General features: G+C 48.6%; 1 protein-coding gene across 4 annotated transcripts in view; it reads right to left on the bottom strand.

Annotated features, from left to right (window-relative positions):
- The window catches only part of RAD21L1 (RAD21 cohesin complex component like 1), a 775,557-nt gene that overhangs the window by 526,451 nt on the left and 228,875 nt on the right, over window positions 1-20,231 (bottom strand). For all 4 annotated transcript variants that reach the window (XM_029611932.1, XM_029611931.1, XM_029611933.1 and 1 more), the window contains exon 6: window positions 8,564-8,752. In XM_029611932.1, coding sequence (XP_029467792.1) covers window positions 8,564-8,752 — 189 coding nt within the window. The remainder of the gene's footprint in view (window positions 1-8,563; window positions 8,753-20,231) is intronic.

Here is a 20,231-nt window from a genome sequence, read left to right as displayed (position 1 = left end):
TAATGAGGCCTCTGGAAAATCCCATTCCCTAGATACTATCTGAAATAATTTTGGATGAAATGGGAAGGTCTGAGGGGGTCCCTTAATTCCTGCCAAAACAAAATCTCCCGGGGAAACATCTGTTTCCAGCGGGGGGGGGGGGGGGGGCGGAATCTCAAGCTCTTTCAAGACCTGCGGCATTAAGGGATCCAGCTCATCCTTACCAAACAAACGGAGGATCTGGGGGTCATCCCCTTCAACCGGGACATTTCCCTCTAAATCACCCCCTACATCCTGAATCAAGGGGTCTGGGAACGGGACAGCTGGCTCTGCATCCCCCGGATTTACTGGCAGCCGGGGACAACAAACTCCTGCATTCCCAGTGCCTGCAGCAGACTTGGAGACTTTAGGGGGAGAGGGACCCGCATCCTCCCAGCCAGCCTCTGCCTCTAGGAAGGCTTGATGCATCAGCAGAACAAACCGCAAACAAAATGGCACTTGCCTTTTTAAAGCTGTCTCCGCGGGTCTGGAGGGGAGGGGGTGTTTATGCGCCACGAAATCACAATCTCGTTGTGGGCTGAGGGCCGGAAAATCAGGAGGGAAATCCCCTCCGTCCGACGCTGCATCCTCGCTGCTCGGCATGGGCAAGCTGGCCGCAAAAGGGGGGGACCCACGGGCAGCGCTCGGCCTCCAAGAGGGTCCCTCGCCCCCGGGAAGACAATGGGAGTAGAGACCCTCTCAAGAGAGCCGCGCCCCTGACTCCCCGCAGGCCGTGCAGGCCAACGCACGCAGCATAGCAGCCCGAAGCTGCTAGAGCAGGGAAAAAAAAAGTGCGCGAAACAGCAGAGCTGTGACTGAGGTAAAATAAAAACGCGCCGGGTGACCAGGCTACCCACTCCGGAGTCCCGGGACCCTAGCATGGCAGGCCGGGGCCAGCGAAGCGATCAAACAACCTGCCACCAGCAGGACTTACTGTATGCTTTTTTATTTTATTATTATTATTATTTTTTTTTTTTATAAAAGTAAAATCTGATACCCACTTCTTTCCTGTGATAGTTGAGCCCCCTTAAGAGGTGAAACACCCCTGGAATATACATACAGGGGGGAGAGTGACCGGCCCACCGGTGAATACTCCCCCTGGTCCCAAGGGATCACTATCTCCGGGAAATAGGCCTTAGGGCACTGCCCTGCCAAGCCTGCCAAGAATCAGAACTTCGCCCAGCGCATGTGAAAAGAAAGGACAGAAACCAAACCTATCCGCTGATCTAACTACCTTAAGCAAAAGAAATTGATCTAGTCAAAGGTCAGCAAAAAGTCAAACCTGAATAACCAAACTCAAATTTAGAAAAGATCAGGACCGCAGGTTATGCCTCTCAATCTGCTGGAGTCAGAGATATACTGAGGGATCGCAGGTGGCACACCAGTATATCTAGGGGGTGCTTTTCAGCTTTTCTCTGACTCTATCTGCTGGACGGGAGGCATAATCCAGCAGTCTGGACTGATCCTGGTACGTACAGGGAAAAATGTTTTAAAATTGGCATCAGGCCTTCCCCCAGCCCCCTATCTCTCCCCTTCATGACAAAAATCGGACTATTGGAGGCCAGGACCACTACCCCTCAGACACCCCCTTACAAAATTAACCCTGGTGATCCAATGGGGGCCCCAGAGCATACCCCTACGTTAAAGGTCCAGTGGCGATAATTTTTCAAAATGGTGCCACCTGCCTTAGCCCCTATCACATGATAGGGAGAGTAAGAGGGATGGTTCTTGGGGCGTGGGCTAGGGTGGGAATCCTGGCCTCTAGGGGTGAATTTTTGTCATGAAGGGGAGAGAAAAGGGGGTTGGAGGAGCAGGGCCTGGTGCAGATTTTAAAATATTTTTATATATTTTTACAATGAGCCACCTCTAGGAGCAGGGCTTACTCGGGGCCATTGGTCCCTTGAAGCAATGGCCCCATGAGCATAAGAACATGCATTAACATTCCATTGCTCCCGGGGAAGTTAGCTACAACTCAAGAATTGTAATTTTTTTAAGGAGACAGAGATGTTTTGAAGCAAGCCACATTTCCTGGCGTGTAGCCAGATGGACTCAGTACAAATTGGATAGTATCCACGTGCTAGCAGTTGGAGACGGATCTGACGTCAGCACGGGGTATATAGCCCCACAGGAAGCGTAGCTATTCAGTAATTTCCGTCTCCAAAGCAGTTTGGAGTGCCTGCACGCTAGTTGAGCGTGCTTTCCAAGACTACTTTCATTTTTCTCTTTTCTTATCATTCTAGATTCTACTTTGTGTTTCCTGTCTATTCAACCTTAGAGCCCCGCGCTCCTGCGGTAGATACCCGAAGGTTCCTCCCGCAGTTGAGCTCCCGGGGTGATTGCTGTGCTCCCCCGGCGGTGGAAGTCCTCGGTCCTGCCGAAGCGCGGCAGTGACACAGCCCCCTGGTGAGGTTCGGGGAGGCATACGAGGCCCTCGGTCCCAGCATGGACGAGGTAGCGGGTGCATATCCTCAATTGCGGCGGTGAGGTGGTCCCCTCCCCCGCAGCCGGAGACCGCCAGAACTCTAGCCGGGAAGCGCCGAAGCGGGTAAGGAGTACATCTCTTCCTCCGGGTCTCCGAAGCGCAGAGGATCGGCGGCGTGGCAAGCCGTGGAGGACGTCATTTTTGGCCCTTGTTCAGGTACTCCGCGCCCTTAACAGGCGCGGCTTTCTTCTTCCTTGTGAGTATATGGCTTGGTTTCTGTGAATTCCTGAGCGCCTATTGATTGCCACTGAGCGTGTATTGCTAGCCGCAGAGGGCTGAGTGTCTATTGAATACCTATTCAGCGTATATTGCTAACCGCTTATTGCTGAACGCCTCTTCACTGCCATTGAGCGTGTATTGCTAACCGCTTATTGCTGAAAGCCTCTTGAATGCCAATTGAGTGTATATTGCTGATCGCTTATTGCTGAAAGCCTATTCACTGCCCTTGAGCTTGTATTGCTAACCGCTTATTGCTGAAAGCCTATTGAATGCCAAATGAGCGTATATTGTTGATCACTTATTGCTGAAAGCCTATTGAATGCCAATTGCGCGTATATTGCTAACCGCTTATTACTGAGAGCCTATTTAATGGTATTGAGCGTGTATTGCTGACCGCTTATTGCTGAGTGCCTGTAGAAGGTCAATGAGCACGGATTGATAACTGCACATTGCTGAGTGCATAGTGCACATCTTGCTGCTGCTTATTCTACCTGAGCGCCTATTGTATTGGGCGCCTATTGCTGCCACATATTATTCTTATTATTATTATTCTGCGCCTATTATAGCAAGCGCCTATTGCTGCCGCATATTCTTATTATTGTGCGCCTATGGTATTGAGCGCCTATTGCTGCCGCATATTCTTATTATTATTATTATTCTGCGCCTATTGTAGCAAGCGCCTATTGCTGCCGCATATTTTTGTTATTGTGCACCCATTGTATTAAGCGCCTATTGCTGCCGCATATTTTTATTATTGTGCGCCCATTGTATTACGCGCCTATTGCTGCCACATATTCTTATTATTGTGCGCCCATTGTATTAAGCGCCTATTGCTGCCGCATATTCTTCTTATTGCACGCCTGTTGTATTCAGCGTTCAGCGCATAATTTCCGATGGATCTGAACGCAGCGGCGTCTTCAGCGGCGGCACCACCTGCTTCAGGCATTACAGCCCTTGGCCTCTGCTCTGCATGCCAGCTTCGGGCCACGCGCACTGATGAGCCAGACTCCCTATGTGCCCAATGTGAGGAGACCGTGCGACCCTCTGGCCAGGACCGGTCTCAGCCAGGATTTATTGACAGTGGTGACACGTGCTTGTTTGTCACAAGTCCGAAACAAAGCTCCAGCGCCTGACATGGAGTCCGCTCTTTCATTTCTTACGGATGCGGCATCAGATTTGGTCCAGACAACAGCTAAGGGAATCTCATCCTCCGTAGCCGCCAGGAGGCAACTCTGGATCCGGAAATGGTCTGCTGATGCGCCTTCAAAGACGCGCCTCACCAGGTTGCCCTTTCAGGGCTCCTTGCTGTTTGGCAGTGACCTGGATAGACTGGCCAGTACTTGGGGTGCCTTTCCAGTGCCTAGATTGCCGGAAGATCGGTTCAGAAGGGGCCAGCGCTCCTTTCCAAGGCCCTCCAGGGGCAGGAGTTCACAGCGCTTTGTTCCTTACAGGGGTCGATATCAGGCACCACGTTCTCAGGCCAGGAATCAGTCCTTTCGGACCAAGCAGCGCAAGAGGGGAGCAGGCTCGGGCTCGGGTCCCGGCCGCGCCCCCCAATGAGAATCCGCCAATTCATCTGGGGGACGGAGCCATAGGGGGCAGGTTAACCCTCTTCTACCCCAGATGGGTTGAGATTACGTCGGACTGGTGGGTCCTCGCCGTTATCCGGGAGGGATATTATCTGGATTTTCATCATCTCTCTCCGGACAAGTTTGTGGAATCTTCATGTCCCATACACAAGAAGGCAGCATTGGAAGCTACCCTGGCGAGGCTCCTGTCCTTAAAAGCCATCATCCCAGTACCTGCCTGGGAAGTGAATTCTGGTCATTATTCCATTTATTTCATGGTCCCCAAGAAAGGGGGTACCTTTCGGCCTGTCCTGGACCTCAAGTCAGTCAATCAATACTTACGGGTACCGAGGTTTCGCATGGAAACTCTACGTTCCGTCAAGGCCGCAGTACAGCCAGGAGAATTCCTCACGGCATTAGACCTGTCAGAAGCATACCTGCATATCCCGATCCATCCGGATCATCAGCGCTACCTACGCTTCAAGGTTCTGGGACGCCACTTCCAGTTTCGGGCTCTGCCCTTCGGGTTGGCAACGTCCCCACGGACATTCACCAAGGTGGTAGAAGTGGTAGCGGCGGCACTCAGGCGGGAAGGAATTCTGGTCCATCCCTACCTAGACGACTGGCTGATCAGGGCGAAATCACGAGAGGAGAGCCTTCGGACAACCGACAGAGTATCGCCCTTCTGGAAAGCTTGGGCTGGGTAATCAACCTCAGCAAGAGCTGCCTACAGCCTTCCCAGTCACTGGAATACCTGGGAGTACAGTTCGACACCCGGGCAGACATAGTCAGTCTCACAACCAAGAGACAGTTGAAACTTCGGCAGTGTATCCAGTATTTGATGAGAGCCAGTCGGCCCACAGCCTGGGATTATCTGCAGGTTCTTGGTCTCATGGCATCCACCCTGGAAGTGGTACCTTGGGCGAGGGCCCATATGAGACCTCTACAACACGCCCTGCTCTCTCGCTGGAGCCCCCGGCTACGGAACTATGCCATGCACCTACCTCTGCCGGCCAGAGTGCAGACCCAGTTGTGGTGGTGGTTGCAGTCCAACCACATGAGCAGGGGGTCGAAGATGTCCTCACCCACGTGGATCTTGCTCACCACAGATGCCAGCCTGAGCGGCTGGGGAGCCCACTGCGAAGGACTCACCGCACAAGGGCGGTGGAACAGGGAAGAGTCAGCGTGGAACATCAACCGGCTGGAGGCCCGGGCAGTCCGATTGGCATGCCTTCAATTTGCTCACAGACTGAAGAACAGGGCAGTCAGAGTGATGTCCGACAACGCCACCACGGTAGCATATATCAACCGTCAGGGCAGCACCAGAAGCCGACAGGTATCTCTGGAGATCGCCCCTCTGATGACTTGGGCAGAAGTGAACCTTCAGGACATCTCCGCAGTCCACATTGCCGGGAAGGACAATACCACAGCAGACTTCCTCAGCAGAGAAAGCCTAAATCCGGGAGAGTGGCAGCTCTCACCCACAGCCTTCCAGATGATTGTGGATCATTGGGGGATTCCGGACATGGATTTACTGGCGGACAAGTCCAACGCTCAAGTACCCAGATATTTCAGCCGCAAGCGCGACCCGTTCTCACACGGAATCGATGCCCTGGTTCAGCCATGGCCTCCAGGGACTCTACTGTACGCCTTTCCTCCGTGGCCTCTGCTAGGCGCTGTCATCCGCAAGATTCAGAGACACCGGGGCCTAGTTCTTCTAGTGGCGCCAGACTGGCCAAGGCGGCCCTGGTATGCGGACGTGAGACGACTGCTGGCAGGGGAGCCTCTTCCCCTGCCTCCTGTCCGGGACCTTCTACATCAAGGTCCCATTCTTCACAAGGATCCAGCTCAATTCTCTCTTACGGTATGGCCCTTGAGAGGGCTCGATTGAAGAAGAGGGGTTACTCGGAGCCCGTGATTAATACCCTCCTCCGAGCTCGCAAGTTTTCCACATCCCTCACATACATCCGGATCTGGAGAGTATTTGAAGCATGGTGCGACACTCACGGCACCAATCCACATGCCACCACAATTCCTATTGTGTTGGATTTCCTGCAGGATGGCCTTCAGAAGGGTCTGTCCCTCAGCTCCATCAAAGTTCAGGTGGCTACGCTGTCTTGCTATGGTCCCAGGAGGGATGGCAAGACCATCGCCAAGCATCCAGATGTTTCTCGCTTCCTGCAAGGAGTCAAGCATATTCGTCCGCCACTGAAGTGGCCTGTGCCTTTGTGGAACCTCAACCTTGTTTTGGATTTCCTCGCGGGGTCCACCTTCAGACCCCTTCGGGGCCTGTCTCTCCGTTCTCTAACCTTGAAGATGGTATTCTTGCTGGCGGTGTGTTCGGCACGCCGCATATCAGAGTTACAGGCACTGTCCTGCCGTGATCCCTTTCTCCGAATCACTCCAGAGGCTATCCATCTTCGTACGGTTCCCTCCTTTCTACCTAAGGTAGTTTCACGGTTTCATCTTAATCAGACTATATCCCTGCCTACCACGGCGGGGCTGAAGAAATCTGAAGAAGGGCGTTTATTGCGCCATCTCGACATTGGCAGATTGCTGCCCAGATATTTGGAACTTACACAAGACCTGCGAAAGATGGACCATCTGTTCGTCCTGCACAGCGGGAAGAAGCAAGGTGAAGTGGCCTCTCGGCCCACCATCGCCCGCTGGATTAAAGACGTTATCAGAGCCACTTACGTTGAGGCTGGAAAGTCTCCGCCTCTACAAATCAAGGCTCATTCTACCAGAGCTCAAGCGGCATCCTGGGCGGAATCCAGGATGCTATCGCCTGCAGAAATATGTAAAGCTGCAACTTGGTCCTCCCTCCATACCTTTTCCAGATTCTACCGTCTGGATGTCCAGGCCAGGGAGGACTCAGCATTTGCCAGGGCGGTGTTACATGGGCCTCAGGCAGCCTCCCGCCCAGGTGGGAAGTAAAGCTTTGGTACATCCCATTTGTACTGAGTCCATCTGGCTACACGCCAGGAAATGTTGGGATTACTACCTGATAATCCCCTTTTCCTTAGTGTAGACAGATGGACTCAGCATCCCGCCCAGCTGCCTGCGTACATGGGTTTCCCCGATGCAAGGTAAGCCAAGTCATCTCTGGCTATACGAGAGTACACTCTACCAGGTGTCAACGCATTCCGGTAGGACTGCTGGCGGTCTCCAGCTCCTATCAATCGGTCAGGGGAATCCTGTTTCACTTTTTAACTGAGCGTCAGTACACACATCTCTAACAGCTTTTGCAAGGAAGATTACTGAATAGCTACGCTTCCTGTGGGGCTATATACCCCGTGCTGACGTCAGATCCGTCTCCAACTGCTAGCACGCGGATACTATCCCATTTGTACTGAGTCCATCTGTCTACACTAAGGAAAAGGGGATTATTAGGTAGTAATCCCAACATTATTTGATTTGCATTGCTTAGGGTAATAATGAACTGATGCATTTACATGCTAATCACCTCATTATAATACGTGCAGTGCCAGGACTGAAATAGTGTGAGGCCCCGCATTAGGCTGTTTTATCACGCAATAAATGGCCTAGCATGGATTACTGAATAAGGCACTTCGATTTCAAGCCCTCTAGGGCTGAGACTGACCTATAGTATCTGTAACTTACCTGGAATACAAGTTTAAGGTGAGCAAATTAATTCAAATCAAAAGATATCATATATGTCCTGCTTTATTAAAATTTTGCTTAGTTATAAATCAGCCCCACACTGTGCTTTTTTTTTTTTTTGCTTAAATTAACTTCAACTGTGCCAGGTACATCAGATATGTAAAATTCAATTAATTTTTACTCCTTCATTCCAACTTCATATATTTACCTTAAAGAAATAGGTCAATACCAAAAATTAACTATTTTTACAGCCAAAACACACAGTTTTGTGGTAAATAGAGAAATGAGATGTTTTTATATACAAATTACACTTTATTTCCATTAAAACAGGATAAGCTGGAAGTAGGCCTTGCCAAAGCTTCAAATGCATTCTGTTCCCTTCTTAGATTCAGAAGGGCCAGGGGTGCTGTTCAAGTCGTTCTTACAAGGAGAGGGAGACAGCAAGTAGTGTTTTTATGGCAACATTTGCTAAGTGGTTTAAAAATTGTATCCTCTTCTTGTCCACAGGAACTGGTTGCAATACTTTGCCCATGCACAGATCACACTTGGAAACTAAAGAACCTATATATGATGTTTCTCTGTAGGGCAATGACTGGGACAGAGAAAAAAGGCTTTGTAAATATGTCATATGGCTAGATAACTTAAAACATACCCAGCATATCACCAGCCACACCTTCATCTCCAAATCCATCAAGTATGAACAGAAGTCTGTTGTCAAACATTTCTTCTTTGTCTTTAGTGGGGAATGTAGAATTGTGCTCAGGCTGGAAACTGTTGCTGGTGCTCATTAACAGGTTGTCATCCAAGAGACTGCCTTGTCTGAACATTTCAGTTTCAACACCTAAAGACAGAGTGAATGACATACTTAATGTATCACTCCAATGACACATGAACAAGAGCCCCCCTCCCCCCCCTCAAAAAAAAGAAATAATGAGGTTCATATTCAGCCACTGTGCAGCTCAGCAAATTAGTTGAATAAACGTATCTGGATAAAAGGAAAATTAGTTCTTACCTGATAATTTTCGTTCCTGTAGTACCAAGGATCAGTCCAGACAGTGGGTTATGTCCCTTATCCAGCAGGTGGAGACAGACCAGAATTGTGAGGATGTCCCTTTAAAGGGAGAACCTGTACACTAACCCCTTCAGTATAAAGACTGTCAAAGCATAAAAACAAAGAACCCAAACTAGGGTCAAGCAAGTAACAGTAAAGCTCAACGGAGCAACAATAGAACCCATGGAACCTATACGCTCTTGAATATACTTGGTATGGGCAGAAGACCAAGACTTCCGGTGTAACTGCTCAGTAATCTTACTCCATGCCCATTTGAGAAACTGTGAACCTACAATAAAAGCTTCGAGAGGACAGACATAATAACAAACAGGGAAGGGAGTATGGACTGATCCTTGGTACTACAGGAACGAAAATTATCAGGTAAGAACTAATTTTCCTTTCCCTGTACGTACCAGGATCAGACCAGACAGTGGGATGTACCAAAGCTTCCCTAAACCGGGTGGGACCGAGACAGTCCCGCACAAAGCACTTGCCGCCCAAAGGAACCGAACACCGGAGCGTGAACAACCAGACGGTAGTGTCGAGCAAAAGTATGCAAGGATGTCCAAGTGGTGGCCCTGCAAATTTCCTGCGGAGAAACAGCTTGACTCTCCGCCCAAGAAGTAGCACGAGAGCGAAGAGAATGAGCTTTCAGACCCTCAGGAATGGGACGACCTTGACAGAGATAGGCCGAAGAGATCGCCTCCTTCAACCACCAGGCAATAGTAGTTTTAGAAGCTTGCTTACCACGGTTAGGACCACTCCAGAGAACAAAGAGATGGTCCGAGAGACGGAAGTCATTAGTAACCTTAAGATAGCGAAGCAGGACCCGTTTAACATCCAACCGACGGAGATCCCCGCCAGTGGGGCCCGCAAGTTCCACCTCAGAAAATGCTGGGAGCTCTACCGACTGATTGACGTGGAAGGAGGTAACCACCTTGGGCAAAAAGGAGGGCACAGTCTTTAGAGATACCCCAGAATCGGAGAATCGCAGGAAGGGCTCCCGGCAAGACAATGCCTGGATCTCAGAAATTCGCCGCGCAGAGGAGATAGAGACCAAGAAGACGGTCTTAAGCGTAAGATCCTTGAGCGTAGCGTGGCGTAGAGGTTCGAAGGGAGCCACACAGAGCGCCAGAAGGACCAGATTGAGACTCCACGACGGACAAGTGGCTCGAGAAGGAGGACGAAGATGTCGAACACCCCTAAGAAACCGAACCACGTCGGGATGACTCGCAAGAGGGTGACCGTCCACGGGCCCTAGGAGAGAGCCAAGCGCAGAGACCTGAACGCGGAGCGAGCTGAACGAGAGGCCCTTAGAAAGACCCTTCTGGAGGAAAGAAAGAATCGTTTGGACCGAAGCAGAGCGGATAGAGGAGCCTGATTCCGCACAAACAGACTCAAAACCTTCCAGACCCGTATGTAGGCCAGGGAAGTAGATTGCTTCCGCGCTCGAAGGAGGGTGGAGATAGCAAATGTTGCTTACCTGATGTAACAGGTGTTCTCACAGGATAGCAGGATGTTAGTCCTCACAAATGGGTGACATCGAGGATGGAGCCCAACCACGGAAAACTTCTGTCAAAGTTTCTAGAACTTTGACTGGCCCTACGGGGCATGCCCAGCATGCCACCAACCCTGCAGCCAGCAGGGGTCCCCCTTCAGTCTTGTTTCAAAGCTACAGGCAGTGCCGAAAAATAAAATAAGAAAAACGAACCCAACACCGCCGGGTGGCGGGCGGGTTTCATTCATTCATTTATTTATTTATTTATTTATTTAACACTTTTTATATACCGGCATTCGTAGGACACATCATGTCGGTTCACAAGTAACTGAGAAAGGAAATTACAATGAACGAGGATGGAGGGCTAACTGGGAAATAGTTGGATAATATACGAAACTGGATAACATATGAAAGTACAGGATAGAAAGTCAACGAGCAGGGATACAATTTTGTTGAACGACATGGAATTTTCTTATCCATGTTAAGGTTAAATGTGCATAAGCAATGTTAAGGAGGCGTGTGTGTGCACTTATAAACTTAGTATATGAACTTATTTACAGTATAAAGGAGGCATGTGCACTTATGTACAATTATATGCAGGGGGAAGAGGGAGGGAGCGAGGAGGGGAAGGAAGAGGGGGTGGAGGGAACAAGGAAACATTATGGCGAGGTACTTTCAAGGAAAGTTTGCTAAAGGGTGAAGGGCGGGGTGGAAGGGAGGCTGCGGGGCGCGGGGGAAAGGTGTGGGGGAGGGAGCAGAGGGGGTACTGGGATGGTAAGAGGGAGGTCAAGGAGAAGGTATGAAGGCTGGGCGGGAGCTGAGATAGTTCAGAGATGAACAATGACTAGGGTTGTGAGAACACCTGTTACATCAGGTAAGCAACATTTGCTTTCTCACAGGACAAGCAGGATGGTTGTCCTCACAAATGGGTGAGTACCGAGCTGAGGATGTCCGAACGTGCACCAAAAGTACCCAACGGTGTGCAACAGGCACAACAACTGGGGTAAAATTTGGTAGAGGACATCCGCACCCCACCGGGTAGGCGGAAGGATGTTGGTAAGTCATGTTGGAAAAAAGTTACGCAAGACAGATTGGCCGAAGATGGAATCCTGTCTTCCAGCTTTGTCCAAACAGTAGTGGGCTGCAAATGTATGGAGAGAACTCCAGGTAGCAGCCCTGCAGATGTCAGGAAGCGGCACCGATCGAAGGTGTGCTACTGAAGTCGCCATGGCCCTCACAGAGTGTGCTTTAATACGGTCTTGAAAAGGAATGCCTGCTTGCTGATAGCAGAAAGAGATGCAGTCCGCCAACCAGGAGGAAAGAGCCTGCTTACCCACAGGTTGCCCTAACTTCTTAGGATGGAAAGAGATGAATAATTGAGTGCTCTTCCTGTGGGCAACTGTACGGTCTAGATAGAAAGCTAGAGCTCGTTTGCAGTCGAGGGTATGCAGAGTCTGTTCCCCGGAGTTGGAGTGGGGCCTGGGAAACAAAATGGGTAGTATGATGGATTGATAAGAACATAAGAACATAAGAAAATGCCATACTGGGTCAGACCAAGGGTCCATCAAGCCCAGCATCCTGTTTCCAACAGTGGCCAATCCAGGCCATAAGAACCTGGCAAGTACCCAAAAACTAAGTCTATTCCATGTAACCATTGCTAATGACAGTGGCTATTCTCTAAGTGAACTTAATAGCAGGTAATGGACTTCTCCTCCAAGAACTTATCCAATCCTTTTTTAAACACAGCTATACTTACTGCACGAACCACATTCTCTGGCAACAAATTCCAGAGTTTAATTGTGCGTTGAGTAAAAAAGAACTTTCTCCGATTAGTTTTAAATGTGCCCCATGCTAACTTCATGGAGTGTCCCCTAGTCTTTCTACTATCCGAAAGAGTAAATAACCGATTCACATCTACCCGTTCTAGACCTCTCATGATTTTAAACACCTCTATCATATCCCCCCTCAGTCGTCTCTTCTCCAAGCTGAAAAGTCCTAACCTCTTTAGTCTTTCCTCATAGGGGAGTTGTTCCATTCCCCTTATCATTTTGGTAGCCCTTCTCTGTACCTTCTCCATCGCAATTATATCTTTTTTGAGATGCGGCGACCAGAATTGTACACAGTATTCAAGGTGCGGTCTCACCATGGAGCGATACAGAGGCATTATGACATTTTCCGTTTTATTCATCATTCCTTTTCTAATAATTCCCAACATTCTGTTTGCTTTTTTGACTGCCGCAGCACACTGAACCGACGATTTCAATGTGTTATCCACTATGACACCTAGATCTCTTTCTTGGGTTGTAGCACCTAATATGGAACCCAACATCGTGTAATTATAGCATGGGTTATTTTTCCCTATATGCATCACCTTGCACTTATCCACATTAAATTTCATCTGCCATTTGGATGCCCAATTTTCCAGTCTCACAAGGTCTTCCTGCAATTTATCACAATCTGCTTGTGATTTAACTACTCTGAACAATTTTGTGTCATCTGCAAATTTGATTATCTCACTCGTCGTATATGAAACTCCGAAACTACCTTAGGTAAGAATTTAGGGTGAGTGCGGAGTATCGCCCAGTCTTGCAGGAGTTTAGTGTAAGGCGGATAGGTAACTAGGGCCTGTAAATCACTAACCCTGCGAGCTGAAGTGATAGCCAAAAGGAAAATCACTTTCCAAGAGAGATATTTAAGGTCACAGGAGTGAAGAGGTTCGAAGGGTGGTTTCATAAGGCGACCAAGAACCAGATTAAGGTCCCAAGATGGGGCCGGAGGACGTAAAGGCGGCTTCAAATGGAGCAAGCCTTTAAGAAAGTGTGTTACAAGGGGTTGTACTGAGATAGGGACACCCCCGATACCTTTATGGAAGGCGGCTACGGCACTGACATGCATTCTAATGGAAGAGGTCTTCAGACCTCATTCTGACAGATGCCAAAGATAGTCCAAAAATTTAGGAATTGGACAGGAAAGGGGATCAAGGGACTAAGAAGTGCACCATGATGTGTACCTTTTCCATTTATAGGAATAAGATTTTCTTGTGGAAGGCTTTCGTGAAGCGACGAGGACACGAGAAACTGAATCTGATAGGTTAAGTGGTTGAAGGACTAACCTTTCAACATCCATGACATCAGGGACAAGGCTTGGAGATTTGGATGGAGGAGGCATTCGTCGTTTTGAGTGATCAGATGCGGGTCCTTCCCCAAGGGAATGTGTCTGCGGATGGAGAGATCCTGGAGTATGGGAAACCACACTTGGCGTGGCCAGTGAGGTGCTATCAGGATCATGGTTCCCTTGTCCTGACGTGGCTTCACAAGAGCCTTCGACAGAAGAGGAAGTGGAGGGAATGCATAAAGCAGACCGGTTGTCCACGAGAGGGAGAATGCATCTCTGGGCCGAGAGTGGTGATTCCGAATGAGAAAGCAGTAATTGGCCACTTTGTGGTTCTGAGGGGACGCAAAGAGGTCTATGTGGGGATAACCCCATTTTTGGAAAAGAGAGGTCGCTACCAAGGGATTGAGTGACCACTCGTGCGGTTGGAAGACTCGGCTTAGCCGGCCTGCCAAGATATTTTCTACTCCCGGCAAGTAGGTGGCCCTGCGCAGTTTCCTGACAGAGAAGGAAGGAGCCTGTGCCTCCCTGCTTGTTGATGTACCACATGGCCACCTGGTTGTCTGTCTGAATCAAGATTATGTGATTTGATAGGGAATCTTGAAAGGCTCTGAGAGCATATCGGATTGCTCGAAGCTCCAGGAAATTTATCTGGTGTTTGGCTTCCTCTGGAGACCAGAATCCTTAAGGTGGTGGGGCCGCTTGGCAATAGTGATCATAATATGATCAAATTTGATTTAATGACTGGAAGAGGAACAGTGTGCAAATCCAAGGCTCTCGTGCTAAACTTTCAAAAGGGAAACTTTGATAAAATGAGAAAAATTGTTAGAAAAAAACTGAAAGGAGCAGCTACAAAAGTAAAAAATGTCCAAGAGGCGTGGTCATTGTTAAAAAATACCATTCTAGAAGCACAGTCCAGATGTATTCCACACATTAAGAAAGGTGGAAAGAAGGCAAAACGATTACCGGCATGGTTAAAAGGGGAGGTGAAAGAAGCTATTTTAGCCAAAAGATCTTCATTCAAAACTTGGAAGAAGGATCCAACAGAAGAAAATAGGATAAAGCATAAACATTGGCAAGTTAAATGTAAGACATTGATAAGACAGGCTAAGAGAGAATTTGAAAAGAAGTTGGCTGTAGAGGCAAAAACTCACAGTAAAAACTTTTTTAAATATATCCGAAGCAGAAAGCCTGTGAGGGAGTCAGTTGGACAGTTAGATGATCGAGGGGTTAAAGGGGCACTTAGAGAAGATAAGGCCATCGCGGAAAGATTAAATGATTTCTTTGCTTCGGTGTTTACTGAAGAGGATGTTGGGGAGGTACCCGTAATGGAGAAGGTTTTCATGGGTAATGATTCAGATGGACTGAATCAAATCACAGTGAATCTAGAAGATGTGGTAGGCCTGATTGACAAACTGAAGAGTAGTAAATCACCTGGACCGGATGGTATACACCCCAGAGTTCTGAAGGAACTAAAAAATGAAATTTCAGACCTATTAGTAAAAATTTGTAACTTATCATTAAAATCATCCATTGTACCTGAAGACTGGAGGATAGCAAATGTAACCCCAATATTTAAAAAGGGCTCCAGGGGCGATCCGGGAAACTACAGACCGGTTAGCCTGACTTCAGTGCCAGGAAAAATAATGGAAAGTGTTCTAAACATCAAAATCACAGAACATATAGAAAGACATGGTTTAATGGAACAAAGTCAGCATGGCTTTACCCAGGGCAAGTCTTGCCTCACAAATCTGCTTCACTTTTTTGAAGGAGTTAATAAGCATGTGGATAAAGGTGAACCAGTAGATATAGTATACTTGGATTTTCAGAAGGCGTTTGACAAAGTTCCTCATGAGAGGCTTCTAGGAAAAGTAAAAAGTCATGGGATAGGTGGCGATGTCCTTTCGTGGATTGCAAACTGGCTAAAAGACAGGAAACAGAGAGTAGGATTGAATGGGCAATTTTCTCAGTAGAAGGGAGTGGACAGTGGAGTGCCTCAGGGATCTGTATTGGGACCCTTACTGTTCAATATATTTATAAATGATCTGGAAAGAAATACGACGAGTGAGATAATCAAATTTGCAGATGACACAAAATTGTTCAGTGTAGTTAAATCACAAGCAGATTGTGATAAATTGCAGGAAGACCTTGTGAGACTGGAAAATTGGGCATCCAAATGGCAGATGAAATTTAATGTGGATAAGTGCAAGGTGATGCATATAGGGAAAAATAACCCATGCTATAATTAAACAATGTTGGGTTCCATATTAGGTGCTACAACCCAAGAAAGAGATCTAGGTGTCATAGTGGATAACACATTGAAATCGTCGGTGCAGTGTGCTGCGGCAGTCAAAAAAGCAAACAGAATGTTGGGAATTATTAGAAAAGGAATGATGAATAAAACGGAAAATGTCATAATGCCTCTGTATCGCTCCATGGTGAGACAGTACCTTGAATACTGTGTACAATTCTGGTCGCCGCATCTCAAAAAAGATATAATTGCGATGGAGAAGGTACAGAGAAGGGCTACCAAAATGATAAGGGGAATGGAACAACTCCCCTATGAGGAAAGACTAAAAAGGTTAGGACTTTTCAGCTTGGAGAAGAGACGACTGAGGGGGGATATGATAGAGGTGTTTAAAATCATGAGAGGTCTAGAACGGGTAGATGTGAATCGGTTATTTACTCTTTCGGATAGTAGAAAGACTAGGGGGCACTCCATGAAGTTAGCATGGGGCACATTTAAAACTAATCGGAGAAAGTTCTTTTTTACTCAACGCACAATTAAACTCTGGAATTTGTTGCCAGAGAATGTGGTTCGTGCAGTTAGTATAGCTGTGTTTAAAAAAGGATTGGATAAGTTCTTGGAGGAGAAGTCCGTTACCTGCTATTAAGTTCACTTAGAGAATAGCCACTGCCATTAGCAATGGTTACATGGAATAGACTTCGTTTTTGGGTACTTGCCAGGTTCTTATGGCCTGGATTGGCCACTGTTGGAAACAGGATGCTGGGCTTGATGGACCCTTGGTCTGACCCTGTATGGCATTTTCTTATGTTCTTATGTTCTTAAGTTTGTAGACTGTTTACATGGGCTCCCCATCCGACGTTGGAAGCATCGGTGGTGAGAGTTATTTGAGGATCTGGTGGGTGAAAGGGCAAGCCCTGTAGGAGGTTGGATTGATTTTTCCACCAGGCAAGAGACAGACGGAGCGCGTCAGTGACGCGGACAATGGTCGACAGAAGCTGAGTGGCTTGGATCCATTGTGACTTCAGAGTCCATTGCATGACTCTCATGGCCAGACGGGCCATTGGAGTCACATAAACTGAGGAAGCCATGTGTCCCAGCAGAATGAGGAATTGGCAAGCTGTAGCTGTGGGTTGAGACTGCAGCTGGCGAGCTAGGGACACAAGGGTTTGAACCCGTTGATGAGGAAGGAAGGCTTTTACCTGTAAGGTGTCCAAGTCTGCTCCAATGAAGGATAAGGCTTGAGATGGGATTAAATAGGATTTCTCGTAGTTGACAAGAAATCCTAGAGAAATTACAGTTCGAATTGTCAGGGGCAGGGAAAACCGAGCGATCTGCTGGGTTGTGGCCCTGATCAACCAATCGTCCAAGTAGAGGGAGACATGGACGCCTTCCTTCCTGAGGAACGCTGCAACCACTACGAGACATTTGGTGAAAACTCGCAGTGCGGATGCGAGACCAAATGGGAGCACTCGATATTGATAGTGGTTTTGGCCTACTAGAAATCGGAGGTATTTGCGATGAGACTGAGTTATCGCAATGTGGGTATAAGCGTCTTTTAGGTCTAGAGAGCAGAGCCAGTCCTCTCTTTGCAGCAGAGGGAGAAGCGAGCCCAGGGTTACCATCTTGAACTTCTCTCTGTGAAGGTCTTGTTGAAGGCCCGTAGGTCCAGGATTGGTCGAAGTCCTCCTGACTTTTTTGGGATCATAAAGTACCTGGAATAGAACCCTAGTCCTTGTTGCGAGAGAGGAACGGGTTCTATAGCGTTGGACTGGAGGAGAAGGGAAACTTCCTGCTCTAGAAGAACAGAGTGGTCGGTAAGCCTCCACGCTTGCAGAGGTGGAGAGTCCGCAGGAAGAGTTAGGAAGTTTAGATGGTAACCCTGTGCAATTATCGCTAGCACCCATTGATCTGTGGTGATGTGATGCCACTTTTCTGTAAAGTGACTTAGTCGACCTCCTACTGGTATGTTTGGTAGAGGGATTAGGCAGCTGCTCTCTAAGTGAAAGTCAAACCCCCGACGCAGGGCCTGGTTGCGGAGCTGTTGTGGGCTTTTGTTTTCGAGGTTGACGAGGCTGAGGCTTTTGATACGGCCTCGTTGACCTGGACTTGGTGTGTGGGGGATAATACTTCCGTGAACGGAAGAATGACTTTTTAGGTTCCCTCTTAAATGGTTGTTTAGAAGGGAAGTCAGAAGGAATCGATGAGAGCTGTTTAAGGGTCTCGTGATGGTCCTTTAATTCAGCAACTATTTGGTGAATTTGTTCACCAAACAAATTATCCCCTAAACAGGGCAGGTCGGAGAACCTGTCCTGAACCTCCGGGCGAAGGTCAGAAGACTTAAGCCAAGCCCAGCGTCTTGCTGAGATGGCTGTAGCAGACAGTCTAGTGGAAGCATAGAAGATGTCATAGGATGTTCTTATCTCATGCTTTCCAGCTTCAAATCCTTTAAGTATGAGGTTTTGAAGGTGTTGTTGGAATTGTTCTGGTAAGGTATCTGAAAATTCTTGTAGCTGCTTAAAAATGACCCTATTGTATTGGGTCATATACAGCTGGTAAGAAGCTATCCTGGAAATGAGCATGGCCCCTTGGTAAACTTTCCTGCCTATACTATCTAAGAACTTGTTCTCCTTAGTAGGAGGTATGGATGAGTATGGCTTCATTCTTTTAGCTTTCTTTTGAGCTGACTCTACCACGACAGAGTGGTGGTCTAGCTGAGGTTTTTGAAAGCCAGGTGCTGACTGTACAAGGTAAGTAGAGTCAGCTTTTTTGTTTACTGGGGTAACAGTTCCAGGAGTTTCCCAATTCTTTTTGAGAAGATCCAGAAAAACCTGATGAACTGGAATGGAAGTGATGACTTTTGGGGCATCCAGAAATTGAAGTAACTCCATCATTTGGTGTCTGTCATCTTGCTCAGTTTGAAGCTGAAAAGGGACTAATTCCGACATTTCCTTCACAAAGTTAGTGAAAGAGAGGTCCTCGGGGGGAGAACACTTTCTACTTTCAGCAGGAGAGGGTGGTGAAGGTAAATCAGCGGTATCTGTAGAAGTATCATCACCCCAGGTGTCATAAGGGTCAGGTTGCTGACCTGTAGGACCACAAGGGGGTTGGATACCTGAAGGTCCCGGTTGAGGCTCGGAAAAACCCGAAGGAATCGCCGGGGGGCATCGGGGGCATCGAACAAACCCTTGGAGGCATTGGTGCCGGCATCGAAGGCATCGATGGAACCGATGTGCGTATCGCCCCGGAGGAATGTATCGGTGGCGATGGGCGACACGGCATCGATGGAACCAGTCCCGAAGGAGGAATTCGATACGGTGTTTCTGTGCCTGATGAATTTGGCATCGGGGAGCGCACCGGTGCTGTCGGTGACTCGGGTATCGCCGGAAGGGCAGTCATGAGTGCTTCCATCCGGGCGAGCAGTGGAGCCAGCGCTGCTGGAATCGGGTCGGTGACTGGTTCCACTCTCGGCGGCAGAGTCAGTGCCAAAGGAGTCTGGAACCGTTGCATCGCTTTGTCGATGGCCTCCTGGACCAGCCGGTCCAGTTCTTCCCGGACACCTGGGAAGAACTGGACAAGAGGGAGGCTGAGGCTGAGCCGGAGGGACCACCGTCAGCGGTGGAATCGCAGCTCCCAAACCCCGATGGGGTGAGGGTTGCCTCAATGTCTCAGAAACAGAAGTGGACAGAGCCGCTTCTGATCGTGACTTCTTCGGTGGAGGCTCGGACGGTACCGAGGTCGATGACTTCGATTCCTCGACGGTCCGAGACTTGCGATGTCGATGACGATGCTTTTCCCTCCAATCCCCACGATCCTCGGGGGAAGGGATGGGAGTCGATGGCTGTGGAGACGTCGATGGCAGACGGTCACCGGGAGGTTGCCGACGATGGAAGGACTTCGACGGTGCCGGTTCCGAGGACGTCGATGCGATGGACGGCGTCGGAGTGTGAGCATGGAATAGGAGTCCCATCTTCTCCATTCTGGCTTTGCAACCTTTTGGTGTCATAAGAGCACATTTGGTGCAAGTCAGGACATCATGCTCACTTCCTAAACATAATACACAGACTCTATGAGGGTCTGTAATAGACATGGTACGCGTACAATCTGGGCACCGACGGAACCCCGACACCATTGCCATTGAGCAAAAAATTTAGCCGCGGGACGGTCGACGGCCAGCAGGCCGTAAGGGCCAAACTCGACGGTAACCGGCGAAAAACGGCAAAAAACTTACCGAAGTACCGCAGGCTAAATTTAGAGGGGGGACCCCTGTGGGGCGAATATTACTTCAAAGAAGTTCAAGAAGAAATTCCTGTCAGGAATGTGGTAAGAGCTCCTTAACCGCGTGGCTACTGCTGCGCGGAAAAAAGAAGACTGAAGGGGGACGCCTGCTGGCTGCAGGGTTGGTGCCGTGCTGG

This window comes from Rhinatrema bivittatum, chromosome 8 (genome assembly GCF_901001135.1).
Source record: "Rhinatrema bivittatum chromosome 8, aRhiBiv1.1, whole genome shotgun sequence".
Taxonomy (NCBI): Eukaryota; Metazoa; Chordata; class Amphibia; order Gymnophiona; family Rhinatrematidae; genus Rhinatrema; species Rhinatrema bivittatum.
This window is presented reverse-complemented; position numbering and strand designations above follow the sequence as displayed.